Source organism: Desmodus rotundus, chromosome 4 (assembly GCF_022682495.2).
Source record: "Desmodus rotundus isolate HL8 chromosome 4, HLdesRot8A.1, whole genome shotgun sequence".
NCBI classification, from domain to species: Eukaryota; Metazoa; Chordata; class Mammalia; order Chiroptera; family Phyllostomidae; genus Desmodus; species Desmodus rotundus.
The window spans coordinates 13,137,798-13,159,970 of record NC_071390.1 but is presented as its reverse complement, the minus strand read 5'-3'; the positions used below and the strand labels follow the sequence as shown (position 1 = coordinate 13,159,970).

General features: G+C 49.1%; 1 protein-coding gene across 4 annotated transcripts in view; it reads left to right on the top strand.

Moving 5' to 3' along the window:
• VTI1A (vesicle transport through interaction with t-SNAREs 1A) overlaps positions 1–19,408 on the top strand; it is a 341,946-nt gene extending 322,538 nt beyond the window's left edge. For all 4 annotated transcript variants that reach the window (XM_024555623.3, XM_045191379.2, XM_024555622.3 and 1 more), the window contains one exon: positions 7,582–19,408. In XM_024555623.3, coding sequence (XP_024411391.1) covers positions 7,582–7,675 — 94 coding nt within the window. In that variant the 3' untranslated portion in view covers positions 7,676–19,408. The remainder of the gene's footprint in view (positions 1–7,581) is intronic.
• Positions 19,409–22,173: the final 2,765 nt, after the last annotated feature.

The window sequence follows — 22,173 nt, the reverse complement described above, 5'->3', positions numbered from 1 at the left end:
CCCCGCTCCTAGCTCCCAAATTCTGTGTTGACGTCTTAACCCCCAGTAGCTCAGGATGTGACCTTCTTTGGAAATAGGGTCTTAACAGGAGGCATACTGACGTAAGGTGGTCCCCTAATCCACTGCGACTGGTGTCCTTATTAAAAGAGGAAATTTGGACAGGGGGAAAATGCCGTGGAAGGATGAAAGCAAAGATTGGGGTGATGCTTCCATAGCCAAGCAACCTCCAAGATGGCCAGCAAGCCACCAGAAGCTGGGAGAGAGGCTGGAACAGACTCTCCCTCGTTGCCCTCAGGAGGAGCCATCCCTGCTGACGCCTCCGTCTCAGACTTCTGTTTAAGCTGCCCAGTTTGTGGAACTTTGTGATGGCGGCCCTAGCCAACTAACACATTTACAACCTGGTCCTTTACAGAAAAAGTTTGCTGAACCCTGTTAAACCACATAGACATTTGGAAAAGGGATAAACCTCATCTGTCCTCACTCAGGTCCTGACCTAGGTGTGCTGGGGCTCACGTACTGGCTCCCGTGTCCTCGGTTCCTTGCTGGAGAGCATGCTCATTTCGCCACCTCCCAAACCTTAATGCTCCCATGGCCTATTTCCTCAGGCCCCCCTGGATGACTGACTGCTCCTAAACTGGGTCAGTTAATGCAGACTGTTAACGGTGGAGGTGACTCGGTAATTTGGCCGAGAGATAATTTGGTCTGGTTTCCTTCCTACTTTAAATGTCTTATCCCAGAGGCAGGAGTCTTGTAGGACATGCCCTCTCCATTCCCTCCTCTCACACGGCTTTGGGCAGCTGCCTGCTCTGCTCGCGGCTGGAAATTCTCATTCTGCAATGAAAGAACCAACAGCTCCTGAAGGCTGTCAGCCCACAGCTGTCTGCAAAGCTTTCACAGAATCAGGCTGGGACGCTCCTGTCCTTTGTCCATATCTGCAGTAACTGTGTGATGCAGCATTGGGGGAGCAGGTGGAGACCTGGAGACCCGCCACCTGAAAGTCAAGTTGAGACGGCCAGGTCCATATCCTGCTCTGGATGCTAGAACTCTGTGCATCTGTGTCCTAGGCCTGCAGTAACACAGCACCAAGAACTAGGGCCTAAAACAGAAATGTTTTCTCTCACAGCTCTGGAAGCTTGAAGTCTGAAACCAAGGAGTCGGCAGGGCCAGGCTCCCTCCGAAAGCTCTAGGGAAGGACCCTTCGGCACCCTTTACAGCTTCTGGTGCCCCCAGGCATTTCTTAGCTTGTGGCGTACCACTCTAGTTTCTGCTTCTGACACCACCTGGCCTTCTTCTCTGTGTCTCTGTGTTCTCTCTTCTAATAAGGACACGAGTCATTGGATCTAGGGCCCACCCTATATCCAGGGTGGTTTTATCTCAAGATCCTTAACAAATTACATCTGCAAAGACCCTATTTTCAAATAAGGTCACATTCTGAGGTCCCACGTAGACGTGTATTTGGAGGGAGACCCTGTTCAATTCAGTACCATGAGTATAGCTGAAAGTCAGAGAAGTCCCCACCACACTCCTGGGCCGGCAGCAGTCACGCGACTCAAGCCAGTCCTATAAAATGACTCTCAGAAGCTTTGCTTGGAATGCCGGGTCGCCTGGCTCCTATGACTGGCAAGTTCAAATGTGACTCTTCAGGTGTCAGGCACACAGCAGAATCTAGGGGCTCCAACAATGCCTTCAGGAATCTCTTTTTCCATCTCTGGGCTCCATTGCTCTGCGCTGGTGTCCTGCAGGCAGGTCCCCTTGCTGCATGACAGTGAGAATGGCCCCTAGCAGCTAAGTTCCCATTTTTTCCTCAATCAATCCCAGTAAAGAGAGGACCTTTTTCTTGATTTTCTGGGAAAACTCCTCAGAGGACTCTCTCTGGCTTGGGTGGCATGCCAATTCCTGATCAAATGGCTGTGCAAGGGACAGAGAGCAGTCAGGGGGTGGGTCTGCCTGGGTCATATGTCCACCTGCGACATCACAGAATGGGGCAACCCCCTCCCCTTGAATTCCTGGGGAGAGGCTGGGGATTCCTCCCAAAGATGCAGGACCTATATAAGGCCCTGGATAGTCATTATCAGATAGCATACTAACCACACTCACCAACTCTAGCTCAGAGATGCCCCACTCTGAAAATAATGCTTCAAATTAAAGTTAGTGTTAGAGGCTGATAACAATGACCCACCTTCTCTTACTCCTGTTTTTATTTCTTTCAACTAACATTAAATTGGATAGAGACCTTGGAGAGCCTTTCCCTGGGCCCTTGTTCTGGGGAAGTTTCCAGAGAGACAGGTATACGTTCCTTTACACAGAGTTCATCTCATGCTCTCACGGCTGCTAATTGTCCTGCCCATTGTTGCTGTTCTGGCAGAACCCAAAGGTGGGCATCATTATTCAGGCCTGGTCAGCCAGGCAGGGAAAGCATGTCCAGGATGGGGCACTGAACCTGTAGCATGTCATGCACTCTCCAGCTAATGAATGCAGGCTTGTAAAAGGATTTGGACACTGCTGGCATCCTTAATAGGAGGTGGCTAATAGCCGACTCCTAAAGCTGCGCTTGTCTACCGCAGCCCTTGGAAATCAGGAAGAGTACTGAGTGGGCCTTCAGGGAACACATGCAGGTAGAGTGTCTTGTTCGTGCATCCAGCAAGTATTGTTTGGGGCACTGAGAAGGTAAAAGACAAAGGGAATTCAGGCCCTAGAAGGTGCACTTTTTATTGGAGAACCCTGCATAGAAGCAGAAAACCATGAAACTCTACAGTAAGCGGAGTGGTAAGAGAGATGCACAGGGAGTGAGAGAGGGGCGTAGTCAGGAAATTCTGCTTGGAAGAGGTGGAGAAAATAGTTCAAGCACTTCATTTTGGAATCAGGGTGAATCCACCTAAAAATGCTTTTTGGTCGTAAATAACAGAAAACCTGACTCACTGACTTGAAAAATACAGTTAATTTATTTCTGAAATGACTAAAAGTTCAAAGGAAAGGTGGTTTGCTACAGGGGTTCACCGTGTCTTCAGGAGCGAGCTTCTTATTTCTCTGCCATCCTTTCAATCTGCTGTCCTCCATGGATCAGTTTCTTTCGTAGACTGATTTTCCTCATGGAAACAAAATGGCTGCTGCAGATCCAGGTCTAACATCCATACACCACATGGTCCAGATGACCCAGAATTGCAGTCAAAGCTTCTGAGATTCACTCCATTGGACTGGGTGAAGTCACATGCCTGCTCCAGTCCTGTGACCAAGGGCATGGAACACACTGAGAAGACACTGAGAAGGGCATGAGAACACACATGCCCTTGGTCTAGGTAGCAGCTCTACCCCTGGAGAAAGGCTTGTGTCAAATGCTTGGAATAAATAAATGAATGTAACCAATATATATATATATCTGTACGTGGGAAGTGGAGTGCCTTGCTGAGTCTTCTGAAACAGCATGTGAGATGCCATCATTCATCAGCACACAGTGGCACTGGTCACAGCTACAGGACACTCCATAGTCTTCGGTGAGATGTTATGACCAAGTATGGACAGAAGAGGACCCAGCTTTTGAAAACCAAGCCTGTTTCTTAAAGGAGAGTCCTATCAACCCTCATCATACCTTGGCTTCTGAAATACATTAAACCAGAGCCCCACTTGGTTTGGCCAAACATCCCGTCTTGTCGGAGAAGCGGGCAGGGACAGTAGTGTATCACTCAGGATGGCTTACATCATGCTATGGTGACAACCCCCAAATCTCACTGGCTTAACACACATCCACAGTGAGTCCAGGTGAGTCTCCAGGCAATGGCCCTCCATGTGATGACTCCAGGATTCAGACAGAAGGGATCTCCACCATCCTATAGGTCCCATCCTGGGACCTGCAGCCTTCTGAGTCAGAAGAGCAAGGGAAGAGGCGGCTGAAGGGTCAAACCCTTGGCTCACGTTTCATTGACTGCAACAAGTCACATGGCCACAACTAACGTCAAGGGATGGGTAAGGGCAAGTAGGGAACTGGATGTTGATGAATGCTGGGAAGGCCCGCTGCAGTGGAATTCCTGGGCTCCTCAAGTGAGAGCGGAGAACTGAGCCAGGTGCCACGCCGGCCTACCGCGAGTTAACCAGTCTGCTGTGATTCCGGCTGCCACACCAGCAGCTTGTTTCCAGAGGAGAAAGAGACTGGCTATGGAAGGATGAGCCCCTCCCCGGTTCCCTGCACAGGATCGGTATTTTCAATAGTACTTTGTGAGTTCAGCCTCAAAGTAAATGGTTAATTCATCTTGTATCAACAGCACTGTGATTCATAATGTAAACTTGGAGAATCCTTGATGTTTCGGGCCCACATTCCTTTTAATTTGGCTCTGCATTCTTTTAAAGCCACAGTGTGCTCACTTAATAGAATGCAGCATGCAAATGCACAAGTTTTTGCCTGGAGGCAATTTAGCCTGGCTGGTTCAATGGATGTCTTCTTTCAAGTGTATATTCTTTCTTAAATTATTTACTGGGTAAACACACTTTGCATTTTCAAAAGGGAGATTAAGACTGCTTGCTGCATACCTAGTTGAACAGAAATCCCACCCACCACCCAAAGTTAAGAAGAAAGCTGTTTTGGGCCTTCCCAAAGTCCCTTCTCTGACTCACTAACTGGGAACCCCTCTTCCCTGCTGTTTTTCTGATTCTCTCCAAACTCTGCATTCCTTTCTGCTTTGCCCACAGTGGTACCTGCCAGCAGCCCCTGGCCCTGACTGTACTCAGGCTTCCTCACAGATGGGGCCTGCCCATGCCAGCCTTCGTCCTCCCTATCCCCCAGATTGGCTCAGTCCTGTCTACTCAAGGGCCCCAACCGCTCATTGTCCTCATTCTTAAGAGGTGCTGTATTTACCCAGCACCTCTGAGATCTGTAGCTGGGTCAGTGGCCTGGCCAGAGTCAAGCCTTCTTCCCACTCTGTTGGCTCCAACTCTCTTTTTGCCCTCTAAACCCTTTGCCCTGCATATCTGCCAGCTATTGGTTTGAAAGCGAATGCTCTGTCCTGCCAACCTCCTCCATCTACCACCAACACGCACCTCACCTGTATGAGGACCACCCCTTCTCCCAGCTTCCCAAGACCCGGTAGTGCTCTGAGAGTACACTATGGTAGGAAGTTCCATCTTTGCGGGTTTACTTCAACTTTTAACTTCAGCCTTTTCTACGCAGACTCCCTGAGATTTTTCTGCAAATTAATTTGCACAGGTCTTCGTTTTTCCTTGAATGGAAAGGTGACAGTTATGAGGGCTGCACTCTTTCATTGTCATCCTTTGGACAGTTGTACGGGTCAGTGGCTGCGCCGTGCGCTGGGGCTGGAGAGGTGAATGTGGACCCACCAAGGAGGAAGTGGGCGATTCAGCCTTTCTGATTGCCCGTGACCCAGCAGTGAGGTCGCCTGTCTTGGGATGGGGTGTCCGTTGAGTGAACTAAAGATCTAAGCTGTTAGGAAAGATTGTGGGTGAAGTGCACCCCTCTTTGCCTTGAGATGAGGGGAGCCCAATTAGGAAGGCCGCAGAAGAGCTGAGAATTTCTGATTCCTGTGCATTTGTTTTCCTAACCATGCCTCAGATTAAACAAGTAACATCCACAGTTAATCCTTTATAAATGAGCATCATGGATGCCTTGGGGCCCTCAACCCACAAATAAAATGGTTGTCAACCAAGAGACATGCTACCGAATAGTACTTAAGGCAGAATTTTAAAGAGTTTTCATGCTTTTAATCTGTTCACTGCTGAGTTTCAATTTTGCTGATTTCCTTTGCAAGCCTGATGCGGGTGACTGTGGTAAATAGAGATTGTGACAGTGACGTGGGCAAACGGGATGTGCAGGGACTGCTCTGCAGACTTCTGCCCCTTCCAGAGAAAAGGGGAAAAAATCAATTTGCGTTTTCAATCAAGCTACCAACTAGCGCTGATCAGTGTTCATAATTAGCCCCACTTTAATGAGCTGTGAAGTCCTGCTCTTATTTATTTATTTTGGGGGTGGAGAATCTTCCTGCCTCCTGAGTAAATATGGCCTGTTAAGTCTGAATTAGCTGTCATCGCAGAAGAATTAATGTCGGGGCGCAGGCTTTCTAGTGGGGAAGGGAAGAAATAAACGAGACAGATCTTAGCTGAGCCGTATGTGATGAATGAGGACCGAGCGGATCATTCATCTCCTTCCAGGGAAGTGGACACAGGCACTAAAGCAGTTTTGCGGAAGACGTGTCAGCAAATGTGATCATTTTGTAACCTGTCAGGAGGAGAGGGAGCTAGTCCTTGCAGGGGGCAAAAGGGAGTGGGCCTGTCTGATGCGATGGTCTCCATCCATCCATTTAGGTTTGGGTAAGAAGGGGGTGGGCAAGGCGGAATCAGACTGCAACCACAAAGGTGTCATCATCCTTCCAAGAAGGAAACTCATCCAGAAGCTAGGAAAGGCTGCGAACACCCTGCAAAGATTTCTTCTCTGAGATGTGAAGTAGGAGGGAGGGGTCTCTGTTAAGCCAGGCACCCGGCTAGTCCCGCCTGGCTCGTCAGGAGGCCCGGTCCAGTGATTTGTGTCTGGACTAAGACAGCAGACCTCTCTGTGCCTGAAATTGGGAGGACGGACAGATGGGGTTTGCTGTAGGGTCTTAGCCAAGTGGACAGTCAGCTAGACTGCCAACCACTGTCTATTTTTGTGTGGTCAGTTCTGTGAGAGTGAGTGTGGGTGAGGCTGCTTGACCTCAGTTCCCACTGAAAGTCTCAACAAAGCATTCTGATGTTTATTTAGCCACTTTTCTCAGAATGAGGTGACAAATTATGAAACAACTTCATCAGAAGCTCTGGGCAGGCATCCTGGAGTGGGTCTCTCCACTCCTATTGTCCTCCTGAGTTTCCAGTTCCGCATCAGCATTTGGCAAAGCCAGAGCTGAGGGGGTTGGAGTCTCTGGAGGTGAGAGCCCACCAACCAAAGCCTACGAGGCACTTGGGTACTTTGTATTGTTTCTCATTTCCATATTTCCTTCTTTTTTTTTTTTTTTTAACATGGAGCAAATGTAACATTTTCTCCCAGCATCACGGAGCGTGAGCCCCAGTGACAGATGACGGTTTCACAGCCTGAGCTACAAGCTTGACACTTGCTTCTTAATCTTGTCCTTTTCTTCCTAAGTCTCTTTTTTACTTTTCCCCAGGTATTTTTGTACAGGTAAGTACCTTACTGACATGTTTCCTTAGAGTCTTTTACCTTAACCGGAAACACTGCAAAAAAAATGAGGCTTGTCTCACATATTAAATTAAAAAGAGAAACCCTCGTGGGGCCTTGATCATTTAAAGATTACTACATGGCACTCCGAACCTAGAAAGCCATTTGATTCGCGTTAGCTTCACAGGAAGCATTTCTCCGGGTGCAGCGTGCCAAACCCTGTGGAGTCGTTCCTTTCCTTGTGGCTGGTTTGTAGGTCCAAAAAGCTGTGTGGTCACACACACACACACACCCGCACATTCCCTCCACGCCAGGCTCCCCACCCCGACCTGTGAAGCCCTCATTTAATTAGCCAACTTGATCTTGGATGATCTTTGTCAGAATGTCCTCCGATCATGTGTGTGAATTTCTTTTTCTTTGCTGTCTCCTAGAATCATCCAGAACCGCGTCCTGGTCGTCATCCTGGCCATCACCCTGGTTGTCACCATCCTGATGGCGATCTTTTTTTCTGTCAGAAGACACTGACGTATCTGCTCTTCCTTGATAAACAACAACCGCGGCTTGTTCTGAGTAATTAAGACAAAACGGTCACATGAATCATCCTTTCGCGCTGACAGGCCCTGAGCGACCCTCCTCTCTCACCACTGTACAGCTGAAGTGCGAAGAGTGTAAAAAATATTTTTTATTCTTGTTGGCATGTGGGTTGGTTTCCTTTTCTAGGTTTGTCTTCACCCAGATTTGTTTTTTATCGGGGAAGGTGGGTGTTTACTTGCCTTTTGGTTGTTTCATCTACTGACCAAAATAGCCTTGGTGGCATTCTTCCTTGACCCGTGTACATGTCAGGGGTCATGGTTTGGGAGACAGCATAATGAGTCTGTCATGGGGGCTTCTGATGGGCTGTGCTGTTTGTCACACACGTCTTGTCACTGAATTGCCCTTCTGTGATGTCCGAGCCTAAAAATGCAGAGAAAAGCGGGGCTCGGAGCCAGTGACCGGATTCAGCAAACCAGCCCTGTTCCTACCCCAGCATAATGAATATAGTCAACCTGCCTGAATGCTTTCATTGTAGAGGTGGGCATTTCATGTCAGTTGTGCAGGAAATTGACTTAGCACTTTCTCTGTTTTTATACGCATATTTTTTCTTTACACCCAAGACTATTTTTGCTGAGCCTGCCCAATATCCACTTTTCACAACTTTGATTACTGGCTTCACAAAATAGTTCCATACCTTCCCAAAAATCCCATACTCCCCAGAATTTGCTGGCAAAGTGAGTCCTGGCCCCATATTTAATTGTGACCTCCTCTCCCCTGACCTGTGTAAGCATTCCTGTATCCTTTCGGTTTTAATATTTGCACTGCCGAAAGCAGCCCTCAGACATGCAAAAGGTCTGACAAGGTTCTCTCCACATCCATTTCCGTATGTAAAGAGAACATGAATATTTCAGGAAGAGAAAGAACATGACTCCATCAGCGCGAAGTTTCAGATGTGATTATAAATATGGTGGAGTCCTATAGGACGATCCACTAGAAATAAACTTTATGGAAAAAAAGTGTGCACTAACCTCCTTTAAAAGAAAGGGGTTGCAGCGTGTTGCAAAAAGACAGCTTGGGTTTTTTACTAACAAATGTCAGCCTAGCCTTCCAGAAGTCACTGTGTATTCGAACCTCTAACATGCTTTGTGATTTTCTTCACTTTCTTTCTGTCCGAGGTAAGCGGAATTGCGTTCAAAATGAGTTCATTTATGATGAGGCTTCAAGGTGCCTGAGCTGAGGTCATTCTCCTCTAGTCATGAAGCAAAATGTGTTTTTCTTTAAGGCTTCATAGGCATTTACAGGGTCCATACTATCTTTTGAATATAATTAGATGCTTTGAACCCTTATAAACCAAACCTGTTCTCTTCATAAAAAAATGCTAACCACCTGTGTCCATGGGTGGAGGTCACCTAGATGCAGCACTTAATATATTTTTTTCTCCAACTCAGAAGAGAATCATTATGGCTTAGGGAGGAAATGCAGAATGGCAAAATGCACTAGAGAAATCGTACTTACTGAAACAGGCCAGGGCCTGCACACGTTCAGATAAATCATTTAGTATTGTGTGAGTAGAGCTGCCGCCTTTACTTCGCAGGGATGGCGTGAGATTTTGGCAGAGCGAAAAAGGACAGCCAAGGAATGGGAAGGCTGTGCTGATTTTTCTATCAGCTTAAGGGATCCGCCTCAGTGAGAATCTTTGATTCTGATAACGGAATTCAGTGTGTGCTAAGCACATCGAGGAAACTATTTAAAAGCAAGAAAACAAACAACCCACTTCCTTCTCGTTCTGAAATGCTAACGGTGGGGAAGTAGTATCCTAGCCTCTCTGGTGGCTTCCTTCGAAACCCTTGATCTCACCTCAAGTGTGTAACCAGTTCTCCAGCTACACTGCACGTTTCCAGACTCTTCCCAAGGCCGTGTAGCAAGCCACGTGGATCTGATCATCTCAACTTACCAGCTCCTAAGTATTTCACTAAAACCTTGTGTTCACGTTGAAGTGGATGAAGGAAGGAGGAGTGTGTTGCTCACCATCTAATGGCCTTTTCTTTGGGGGTCTATCTCTTTATCAGCTCTTTCTGAGATTTTGCCCCAATTCAACACTGAGGGTGGAAAGAATATGAACAGATAACCCTTGGTCTAACGGCGCTATCAAACCCCCCTTGAGAGTGATCCCCTAGCCGGACATAGTGAGTGCCTTGTAGGAAGCTGGTCCAAAGGTCCCTTGCACTCGTTGCCTGGCCCTCCTGAATGCTATAGGAGCAACTCAGCCCTAAGAGAGATAGTTTTTTTATTTTCCTTCCTTCCACGCTCTTCCATGCCCCACTGGGGAAGGAAGAAAGCCCACAAGTTTGAAGCAGGTGAAAGGTTCTAGGAACTTAATAAGTAGACTTCAATTGATGAATATTTCTCAAGTTGGGAATATTGTTTAAAACGCTGTTCGACGTGGGGCTAGAGGGTGATGATGAAGACTCAGAGGAGGAAGTGGAAGAGGAAGCCATTGCCATATCAAATGCAGACTAAACAGTTTCCCCAACAGAATAAATAAGGCAGATGCTACCCTGCTCCAGAATCAAAAGCACGTTAATTAAAGTCTCTTAAGTTGTGGAGAGTTTTAAATGTTCCACGTTGAAGGAGAATGCCTGCAAATGCAGTAGACTTGACGTCAGCTGCCTGCCTGGGCTGGGAGGCCATTTGCTATTCTGTTTAAGGCAGGCTGGATTGTCTTATTTTGGAACCAGCTTGGTGGGGGGTTTGCTTTGCTACTGCTTCTGAGCCCTGAGCTTCAAAGGCTGAAATTAATGGCGAACAAAATTGTGCAGCTCTGGCCGTCCCATGCGGGGCAAGCCCATTGAGGGTTATCATTAAGTAAAGAAATAAAGAGGGGGGAAAAAGCCTGCCTGTTCCAAAAACCTCATCAGATAATGACCTCTGTGATTGGGTTTTATTACCAAACAGCATCCAGAGATTATCTACTCCATAGAAGAAGGGAGGGGGGGAAAAAAAGAAAGAAAGGAAAGCAACTGTCTTTCTCTCCCTCTCTTTCTCTCTCTCTCTCTCTCTTTTTTTTTGGCACATCTTTTCTTTAAAACTGTCAGATCATTTCAGTATTTCAAATCCAAGGAAAACAGCCTGCCTGCTGCTGTATTTGAAGTTGTAATGGTGTCAAAAAGTCACGACTGACTGACAGCCATCAGTCCCAGAGGGGCTCATTAAATCATAAAAACTTGACAAGGAAATAATTGCGCATCGCCAGCAACTTGGCGCCTGTTTAGACGTTTTTATTTTCTTTCATTATTAGTCCCCACCATTACGTTCATTAACAAATTGCATTAAACAACTGTTAAGGGCTAATGATTTGTTTATCGCTTTTTTATTATTATTATTTAAACATTAGCTGTGTCATGTGGTACCCCAGCAGCCTCTTGCCATCATCTGACTGAATATTTTTTCCAGTCTGAGCTCTGGGTACTGTTGGAATATGAAATAGATTATTCATTACTCTCCTCTTTGCCACTGATTTGGTTTCATGTAGCGTCTTCCACAGAGAAAGATGAAAACTTGTCAAAAATAGGTTATATCTTATTCGAAGGGGCAACAATAGCAGCAGGTACAGGTACACTTTAATATTTAATTAAGGTTGATGTTAACCCCTTTAAATGACTTTTGCTGTAAGTTCTATTCAAATGCAGAAGAGAGAAATAATTGTTCTTAATTTGCAACCTGTTCAGCAGGCATTCTTCATGGAGTTAGCTGGAAATTTAGGGCAGAATTTTTAAATAATGAAATTTCCCATCATAAATATTTATAGCCACTTGTTTACGTAGTTGAGAATTAACTACAAGCAATGATTTCCTCATCTCTTTGGTCTGAACTGCTAGCCTAGTGGGTCACTCAGTGCTTGGGAGTGGAGATGCTTCCCTGAGAGAAATGTGTATCCAGAGCCGAGAGGTGCTTGGCCAGTTGTGACTGGGGCTGGTTTCAAAGGAACCACTGTGAGCCCCATGACTCTGGTCCACTTGCCTCCCCCTTCCGCTGAGTGTGTGGTTGGAGGACTGTGGTCTGCCGTGAGAGTAAGCAGAGACTTCTTAAAAGAACACTTGTGTGTCCAGGAGGGTGTGGCAAGAGGATGTCTGGGGGCTCTCTGTGTCATCTATGAGCTCATTGCGGACAGCGCTTCCCTGGGGGACAGCAGGAGCAACACTTTGCAGGACTGACCCTGCGTCGTTTTCCCTTTCTGTGACTAGCCGTTGATGAAATGATTGGCTTTTCCATGGGCTATAAGCTTGCAGGGAAAAGGTCCATCCTCATCATCAGGCCACGTCAGAAGTCAATGGCCTTCTCCATACGTATCCGCTGGCTGCCCTGACCATTCTGTTGGATTCAATGAGTTCACATAGCCATGGAAGTCACGCTCAGAGGTCTGGTTCATCAGTACTCCAGGGCTAGGCATTCTGGTCAGTATCAGGGGGTGGGGCATACCTTTCTCCCAGTCTGATTCTGCTCCCACCCACCCATCCCGGAGAGAATAGACCCTTAGGCCCCATGGGTGTGAAGGAGGAGATAGTACATGTTCTTACTCTGCACAGCATCTCTCAGTACTACCCACCCAAGAGGGTAGTCCTAGAGGGAAGGGCCATCCCAGCAGGCATAAGCCTGGTGAGGCCTGGCCTCAAGCCTCATCCATCACAGTGGGCACAGAAATGGCAGACACACCAGGGTCTAAACCAGTGGTATCTGCCAGAGGCCATCGATATCATATGGCTCTCACACAAGACACTAACCCTTTTTTCAATGGGGAATGTACTGTGTCAACAGCTCAGAAAAGTACCTAAAACCACAGGCATTTCACCCAAGAAGGGACACTGCAGGGTAACCTGGCAGCCATGCCCAAGCAGGAGACGGGCATGTGTGATTGGAGCCAAGGTTTAAAATGGGGTGACTGAGCCAGGGTCAACGTCCTCTTCTGCCGTGGAGGGAGGAAGCCACAGAGAGCGCTGAGAGAGACTGCCCCTCTCTGTTAGGGCGTTATGGTTCCAGGGCAGCAACAAGGTGAATGTTTCAGAGCCAACATACCACAGACAACTGGGGCAAACCAAGATGGTAGGCAAAACCAAGGTGGCAGGATAAACCCACGATGCTGGGGCAAAACCAAGAAAGCGGGGCAACACCAAGAGGGTGGTGCAAGTGTGTGATGAGGTGAGGAGCAGATGGTGCACAGGTTAAGGGCAGTGGTTTCCCCAGCCTCAAAGGATAGGAGATGGTTAGTGATGCTCATCCCAGGGAACAGCCAAGAAAAGGCAGGGGAGCGAGCAAGTAGGCTCCATTTTGTGCCACCATGGGCCCAGCATTGCCCTCCTTCAGGAGGAGCCAAAGTAAGGGAAGAGCAGGGTGAGCCTGTCTCTCTCTCTGAACCACCGCCCCAACCTCACGCAGCCCCTGCTTGCCGGGCCTCGCGGGGCGCCCAGCACGCTGGGAGAGAAGCGCTTCCCCATCCTGAATCACCTCGTTACTCACGCTACATAAATAACGAAGGCATCCCTGAGAGATGGGGAAATGCCAAGGAGCAGAGCTCCGCACCGCGGTTCTGTGAACTCGCGCCCCCTCCTTCCCTTCATCCAGACAAGGCCCTTTGGCGTGAATAATAGCTCGGCGGCCCGAAGCCTGTATTGATCGGCTGCCCACGCCGCTCCGCTGAGAGCTGCCTGGACTTTTCCTGGGGGCAAGATGGGCACCGCTCAGTGCAGCCCGCCTCCCCCGCCCCCGCAGGTGTACTCAGGAGGGGACCAGGTTGGGGGGGCGCGGCAGGCCCCTGTCCAGCTCAGTGCTGGTGGTTGGCTCAACTTTTTTTGTTTGTGACTTCTTTTGCCAGGGAAAATACCTGAGCTGGAGAGAAATGTTTTTTGCACGATGAGGCCCCACAGAGTTGAGAGTAAATACATCCTCGGGCTCCAGCTTCTCCCAAGAAGCTCCTGCCAGAGACCCGGGCAGCAGAGGCACCGTCAGCTGACACTTAGGGAGCCCACTGCGTGCCCGAGGTGGGCCCAGCACTCAGGCAGCCCTGCTACTTTTCCTGTTAACTTTCCTTCCCTGTCTCCCGTCCTCAAGGAAAAGGATCCAACAAGGCAGGGAAGATCCTCGCCCCTGTGGGAGTGGGGCCACGGCTAAATTCAGTGGACAGGAGTCAGCCACAGGCTGGTGGCTCCAGGGACAGAGAGGGCCAGCCCCTTCCCCTGAGGCTCCGACCACCCTCTCCCCTCTTGAGGATGAGCAATGGAAGGTCAGCCTGGTCCTGCAAAGCCAGCACCCAGTGGACTGGAAGAGACCGGAAATCCCACCTTTAAGAATTTGCTCCAGTGGGTCTGACCTTATCCCCCTTGGAAAATGCCACAGATACTTTTCCCAGACAGCTTCAGCCCTGTCAGCCACTGATCCCTCTGGGCAAGCTGTCTGACCCTCTCCTAAGAGCATAGTTGGGCCTTGGGAAAGGAGAGACCTACCCCATGAGCAATCTTTGGGCAAAGGGGGAGAAAAAAGGAGGGTCTCAGTTCCTGGAACCAGCTCCCTGGAGGTATCTCCCGGTACCAACCATTGCGTGTATGTCCAGGGATAAAGCTGTAGCTTTACCCTGGAAGCCCACACATACCCCGGCCAGAGCCAGTCCGCAAATACATGGGCACGCCCAAGGAGAGGCACCTGCTTGAGGGGCCTGGTGCATCCACAGCACTGTCCTTGCTGAGAAGAAAGGTAGAGAGCAGGAAGGCAGGAGGTGGGGTCAGAAAAGTTAAGCCGGGGCCCAGCAGACGGCTTCCCTCAGTGAACTGCTCCAGCCTCCGCTCATGCAGAGCCCTGCTGAGGGCGAGGGAGGCCATGGCCGCCACAGTGCACAATCAGACATTGGGGGAAGAACCCAAAATGGACTGTTTCTGCCCTGAGCAGACCCTCCCCATCCTGCCCCGCCAGATGCCCTGGCACAGAGGGGTCACCGTGACCATCAAAGCCTCTCTCTACTCAATTTCTGTCTCCCCTACTTCATCCAGGCCCACTCCTCCTGAGAAATTACAGAGCAAAGAGAGCTACACGGCTTCAGTGAGCTCATTATTGTCTCCAAGATGGCTACGTAATCAAACCTGCCCCGGTTCACAGCATGAGAGGTGTAATCAGATTTACTCATCTACTCAATGACTGTTTATTGAGCATCTACTATGTTCCAGGCCCCAAAAACACATAGTGAAGAAGATAGAGGAGAAAACATGTAAGGTCGTCCCACTGCCCTGGGGCTGGAGGTCAGAAAGCTGTGTTCATTCCCAGCATCCTGACTAGCTGTCTCGTCCCAGGACATGGCACCCACGTTGCGATGGCCCTGCTCCTGCTGCCCACGATGACTGCCCCACCTCCACGACTTGCTTGGCAAAGCCTCTCCAAATGGCAATGCTGTGTGTCCACTCCTCCAGGCAGTTCCCATGACTACATTTGCAAAATTGACCCATAGGGCTGACGCTTGTCTGCATGTGGGGGAGTCCCATCAGCACTGGCCCCTTGTCCAGGACCGGCCCAGGAGAGGCAGGGGACAGGAATGAGGACCATTTACTCTGGGACTCAGGGCTCTGGGACTCACTCAGAGGATTTTTTTTCCTGCTTATGAAATGATAAAGGTTTGACTTGGCAGGTGATCAGAAACCCAAAATATCACAAAAGGGAAAAAAGTCATCGAGTGGCTAAGAGGTGCACCATGGGAGTGTTGTCGGGCTCAGGGGCGAGGCGAATTGCTGAGCGAATAGAACAGGAGGTATTTTTCAAAGGCTTCTGTCTCCTTATTCTCCTCTCTCTGGGCCCTGTGTAGAAAGGGGAAATAGAAGCCAAATCCAGATTTGGGCACATGACTGATTTGGGCACCTCCCCCACTCCCACCCCCCTGCCCCCAGACAGTGGATAAACTTTGATGTCTGAGCCCGTGGCATTTGGGGACAGGAGAAGCTGGGCATTCCGGTGAAGGCCTCCCTCAGCCCCTTTGTGAGAAGAGATGAAAGCCACAGAGCCAGAGAGAGCATGATTTTCAAATGACGAAACGCAGGAGCTCTGTGTGGGCCAGCTCGGTGACAGTTTGGATGGCAAAAGCCAACCCAGCAGACCAGCTGAGATTCACAGAACCCTCGAGGTGTGCGTGCCTTGCAGGCCCACCTGCGTGTTTGCAAATGGGGATGGGCTCAGAGAGGATAGACTCACTCAAGTCACCCAGCAAATCATGTCGGCAGGGCCAGGCACGGACCGCAGGCCCTCAGCCTCCAGGCAGGCCTATCTCCTCTGCACGAGGAGGGTAACTTCAAACAGCACTGCATTCTGGAAGCTGAGGCCTCTGGCCCTCTTGGCAGTGTCGGCCTTCTTACCACCAGGGCTAGCCTTCCCCACTTACACTTCTCAAACTAGAGGTACAGAAAAACGCAGCCCTGTCCCCTTTGGCTGTGGTCCTCTTTTCCCCTGAATGTCAGATCTTTGCTCTTTTGAGGAATTGCCATGGAAGACCCAGGGTCTCCTCAGCTGAGCTACTAATGTCACCTGGGAAAACCTTTTCTGTCTCAAGACCCTGCCCATCTCTCCATGCCCACCACCACCAGTAGCCCACAGGGGCTCCCAGAATTGTCTTGGTTGCTGAGGCTAAGGAGGGGCTGCTGCTTCAGAACTGGGTCCTGGTGGTGGTGACTGAAATTAACAGCTTGGCAGGGACATCCCATGAGGCTTTGGCCTTTTCCTAAAGTCTAGCATCTTCCATGCAGTGTATGGCCTCCAGCTAACAAATGGCCTTATGCAGATCATCCCCTGCTCCGGGCTTTGGTTCCTCAACCAGCCAATGGGGAAGCTGGGCTGGGAAGTCTCAGGAAGGTAGGTTTCTGCAGCTCAAATCGACCATGGGGGTAAACAGGGAATATTTCTGATAAAGCAAGGGTCAAGGGGCCTCAGTGTAATATGGCAGCTGCTAGTGTGTAGAACCTTCTAGAAGACCAAGAGACTGGTATTTTGAGCTTCTGAGTGGTCTTGGAAGCAGGGCTGGCATCATGGGCCTGTGGTCAGGGCTCTGTACCCAGAAGGGCAGCAGGCTTGGGATTAAATGCTCTACAGTCGCTTTCTTGAAATTCTTAATAATTTTATAGTTGTTTTTTGTAACTGAAATCCAGTGGGTCACTGGACCATGAACAGGAGGTGGGGAGGAGGTGGCCTTGGAGCCTCCGCTCACACACAGTCCTGCCTCCTGCCCCCTCCTTGCTCTGGGGTCTGGTTCTTAGCTGCTTGCTTCGCTGCCCCTGGAACCACAGTTCCACGAGGCTTTCCCCTCCCCACCTCCACCCCAAAACCGCTTCCAACCTGCCCGCAGCCTGGGCATAGGCACGGGCAGGGTCAGGATGGGGCATGCACAACCCAGAGCCTGTTGGGGCAGGGCACAATGGCAGCAGTGCCCTCCCTGGGCTGGCAGATTGGAGCACGCTCAGTGGGGAACTGAGCTGGGTACCTCGTGCACCTAGTGCGTCCTGGCACAAAGGCTGCCATGCCCCTGGGGGTTGCCCACCTGCTCAGGCTTGGGGCAGTGGGCCGTGGAAGGGGGAGGTGCCGGGGCACAGCAGGTTCATGTGGCCGCAGGGGAGAAAGGGAACCTGACCTCTAGCTTTAAGGGCAAGTTTGTGCCCAAGTATAAAGGCAGGGCCCAGCGCCTGGGGTCTGCACTCCACCTGAGAGAACCCCCATGCCTGAGGAAGTACCCCAGTGGCCAGCCCCATGCCTGGGGGTTGCCTCTCTTCCAGCCTGCTTGCGCCTGGCTTGTGTCTTCGGGCCTGTTCTCTTAAGACGAGCAACAAAATACGGTGCATAACTTTGGTGATTCCACACACGTGTTAGGTATTTTGATATTTGCCTTTAAAACTGGCATTGCACAATCTAAAAATGAATGGTAAAATCTATGCTAGTAATTTAAAATGTTGACTTTACTTCAAACGACATTAACTAGGAAATTTAAAACACTGACAAGCTGAGAGACAGAGAAACAGGAGAGAACGGGGAGGGCAGCTTTTTTCTTACATTTTGAACAAGGGGCTCCACGTTTTTGCTCTGCTTTGGATCTAACAAATTTCAGAAGCGATTTGGCCGGATGAGTCTCCCTCCCTCCTGGGCACCCATTTCCCAGTCGGGAAAGCAAACCTGAATACTGTGCTCGTCCCTCCCTCCCTCCCTCGGGGCAAGTCGTGCTCCAACACTCGCAGAAAATCCCTAAGAGACTTAGAATCCCCAGTGTGCTGCCCACCCTCGGCCTTGGAGACCCAGCCCTCCTTTCTTAAAAAGGGAGTTCAGCCCCCCTCACATACGTTTAACCACCATGGTGAGGCAGTCTCTCTCCCAGGTATTATCCATAGGTACCATGTCCTAGAACTGAAGCCCCAGTTAAAAATCCCAGACATATCAAATGGAGGTGTCAGTCCCCAAAGAGATTTAATTTGGAATCCAAGCAAGTTACAAAACATAAAGCCATCAGCCGGCCTGAGAGCCGAGGCTTACTGGGTACACAGACCACCGGCCACTCTCTGTGCCATCCCTTCGATCTTCCGGTGCAGCCTGGGAGTTCAGAGCTAGGTGCCGGAGGAGGATGGGTGCCAGCCAGGTTTGGCTTGAGAGATTCATCCTCTTGAGAATGGTAAAAATTCCATTCCACTTCCCGGGGAAGGTATCTCCATTTCAGAATTGTTTCCAAAGCTACCATCTTGGGTTTCCCAGGCGCAGCCTTCTTGCCTTGCCTGATGTTTGAGGACCCAACTGTCCAAGGTGGGATGGGTCCAAAGTAACAGCCTGTCATACTCTATAATAAAGTGCTGTCACTTTAAGATAACACTTATGGAATGAATGAATGAGTCATTTAGATCAAGTTGCATCAAATGGAATCCCAGTTGCATCCTCATTGGTGTCATTTCCAGACAAAGGAAAACTTAGTGAATTTCATTTGGCTTCTTCTACGGCTTTTCCCTGATTGTGTGTGATCTTGCTATCATTTTCAAGTTTTGTTTCTTCTACACTGATTGTATTTCCCTTCATTTCATATTGAGTGATGATTTCCTCCTTCAACTCAACTTCCTCCAGATAATTCATTAGGCCTGAGAGCTGCTCCAGAGTGGGATTAGAACCCCTGTAGAACATAGTCACTTTAAACTGAGATCTGCTAATTAATCGCTCTTCTCTGTCCAAGTGAGCGGCAGCGCTCCCTCCCCGAGGAATTGCAATTTCATGGTTCCTAATGACGGTGCGATTACATTATCTGGATCAGAGACTGCGGGTGTCGGCAGTGGTGTTCCGAGCCTGTCTCAGGGATCCAGCGAAATCACTCCTAAAACCAAGGGGATGTGGGGAAGCAGCTAGAATGTCAGTTGCTAATTTTGTTAATGTGCTGCTGTTTCTTACATCTCAGTCATGCTTCAGCTTCAAGTTCCAGTCTCCCCCTGCTCCACAGGCCTCCTTCCCCAGAACCTCACATTGCTTCCTAGTATCCACAGAGTTATTTTTTTGTGTGCAAAACTATTTATTTGCTGTATTCTACGAAGTAATTTATTTCCAGCATTTATTTTCATTAGATCTCTTGGAAATGTGGTCCTACCTGTCGTTAGCACAAGTGATACATTTTAATTGTTGTCTCCTGAACTAACTTGTATTATTTGATGACTCAAATAAAATGTCTGATTCCAAAGTCTGCTATTCCCATCTTTTGCATTTGATTTATTGATCTTATTTTCACTCTCTTTCTAACTGAAGGGGTGTCACAAATTTTTGCTGCTTTGTGCAGTTTCTGTACTATGAGTATAGACACTGTTTTTTTTAAACTGATGAAAGTTAGAAGGATCATGTTCAAGGTTGCGTTTGAATACAGGTTTGTCGTTGTTGTTTTTTTTTTTTCCTTCTGAAATTGCTCAGGGAGGTGGCTTCACAGAGTGATCACAGATCTGGACTTGAGCTCTGGTTCCCTCTTTGATGGATGGGAGCCTCAACTGATCCCCTCACTGAGCCTCAGTTTCCTTATCTGTAATGTGGGGAAAATATCACCCACTTCAAGGACTGATGTGAAAATTCAGTTCGGTAGCCCGAGGAAAGCACAGCCAGGCGGGTGATGCACCTTCACCAGGCCCCTCCCCCCAGTTACAGGAGCCGTAACCGAGAGGTGCACAAATACTACTGGGGGTGGGGAATTGTGGTGTTTTTGTTTTGTTTTCTTTCAAGATTCCTTATGATTCTGACCTTAAAATACGTCAGAAATGTCTCAGATCAATAAAAGGAACATATTCATTTTTTCATTCATTAACAAAAATGTTCATCTTAAAAAATTACTTTTTAACACCAGTTCTCAGACATGGTGCCAGGGATTGGAAGCCAGCACTGAACCACAAAACAGAGTCTCTGCCCTTGAGTCTAGCTGGTGAGGGAGACCCAGAAGTTAACTGGCAATTACCCGCCACAGGAATTCCGTCACAGGGAGACCTGGACAGGTAAGGCAGCCTTGGTTGGTTGGGCTGATTTGAGCCTATTCAATGCCAAGCATATGGCATCATGAAGGAAATTGAAGACATTTGTAATGCTGGGGGGGAAGTTTTGTAGATTGAGAATGAATGGATGGGAGACAACTGCTGTCATTCCAAGCAACTGCTCAGCCCAGACTCCACCTCTAGGAAATTCCCCGTTCAATCGTCATTTGTCCCCATCTGAGGGTAGAGACACTGTGCACTTCATGGGCAGAAGACACGTGGAGCCCTCCCTCCTGCTGGACAAGAAGTGGGGCCTTGAATGGGTGCTGAGCCACCGACCACACCTGCGTGTCTCAGTGTGGGCTGACTGCCTTAAACAAAACAATTTTCTCTTTTCCATCTAGTTTGGTCACCAAGACGCTCCCCCACCTTGCGAGGGAGCTGAGCAACTTCACAAGGCTCTCCTCGTTCGGATGCACAGCACAATGAATTTATACCCCCCGAGCCTCCAGCACTGATATTTCAAAACCTACAGTACACTAAACGTGAAACTTTTGTTCAAATTTCAAGGATTTTGATAGCCCAAGTGAATAGACACTGCCTATTGATTTTTCCCTTACAATGACTCTTGGATAACCTATTTTCTCATTTATTTTTAAAGACAGCTCATGAGATTTCATAGCAATTCTGCCCAACCTCCTAATATCAAAATCCCTCCTTGACCCTGAAAATTGTAATTCTGCCATAGATCACAGCTGCTGAATATTACCTTTTACTAAGCTGGTTAAATAAAATATGTCCAAATCACTGGATCCCACAAGCCGTGGCCGGCAAGTGTAATGAGGCGAGGCCGAGGTTCCTGCCGCTCTCACCGGTCCACCGGCACCGGAGTGTGGGGATGGGGAACACGGGCCTGGGTTTGGAGTTGAAGAGGGTGGAGAGGAAAAGGACAGCTGGCCTGGTCTTCAATGATTTTCCTGTAAAACTTTTACAAGGGAGACTCAGGCTGTTTGATGTGTTCTAGACAATCAAATGCCCTCCAAATCTGCGGCAGAGGGGCTGGGGGTTTCTCTCGAGTGGGGGAGGGGTGTGTTTGATGTAGGGCAAGTTCAAAGCCCCCCAAGCCTTCCACACTGATAGGTCAGATTATACTCCCAAGGTGAGTAAATACACCATGTGAAATGTGAAAAGCTCCACGACCTGGGAAGTCTCATTCTGCTCACCGGCTGGCTGGGCTCTTGTTTTGACTGGAGAGGACCATGTAGAATTTAGACCAAGGGGGCCGGTACCCATGTGAGCCCCTGGCCTCTGTGCATCAGGCTCTCACCTGTGTTTCATTCTGTTTAGCCAAAGGGCCCCACAGACCCACAGCCAAATGGCCCGGGGGCTCCTTCCTGTTGGACTGACTTCTCAGAAGAATGAAGGATGATGGCGCTGACCCAGGTTGGTTCCACAGGAGCACTGAATATTTCAAAGCCAACGCTTAGATGGAGTCATAACCTTTGGCTTTAAGAGTGTCCTAGTGCCTTACCTGGGTGGCCCCCATGTCCACTGTGGGAATGTTTCCAGGAAAACCTCACTCATTACAGATGAGCAGAGTCTGAAGTGGCTCTGAGTCCGCAGAAATGTGGCATTCGCCTGCCGTGGCCACGGGAGCCCGTTTGAAATGCAGGAGACGAGAGGCTCTTCCGAATCCCAACTGTACTCACTCCCTGCCCACATCCCCCACAACTGCGGGACCCACTTTCTCCCCTGTGGGGCCTCCGAGCTTTGGCAGGTAACAGGTCCCGTGGAACAGATGAAAGAAATGCGCTGATACCAGCACCCAATGAGTCAGAGTGAGCAGGAAATTGTCCAAGAAAGAGAAATTAATAAATAGCAGTGAGTTGTCCCCTCCTGCCCCAATTCAGAGGTCAAAAAGGCTAACACGTGTTACTGTCCTTTAAGCTCACCTTATGCCAGGGATGACAAGCATGCGGCAGGAGGTCACCTCCTTCTCCCCGT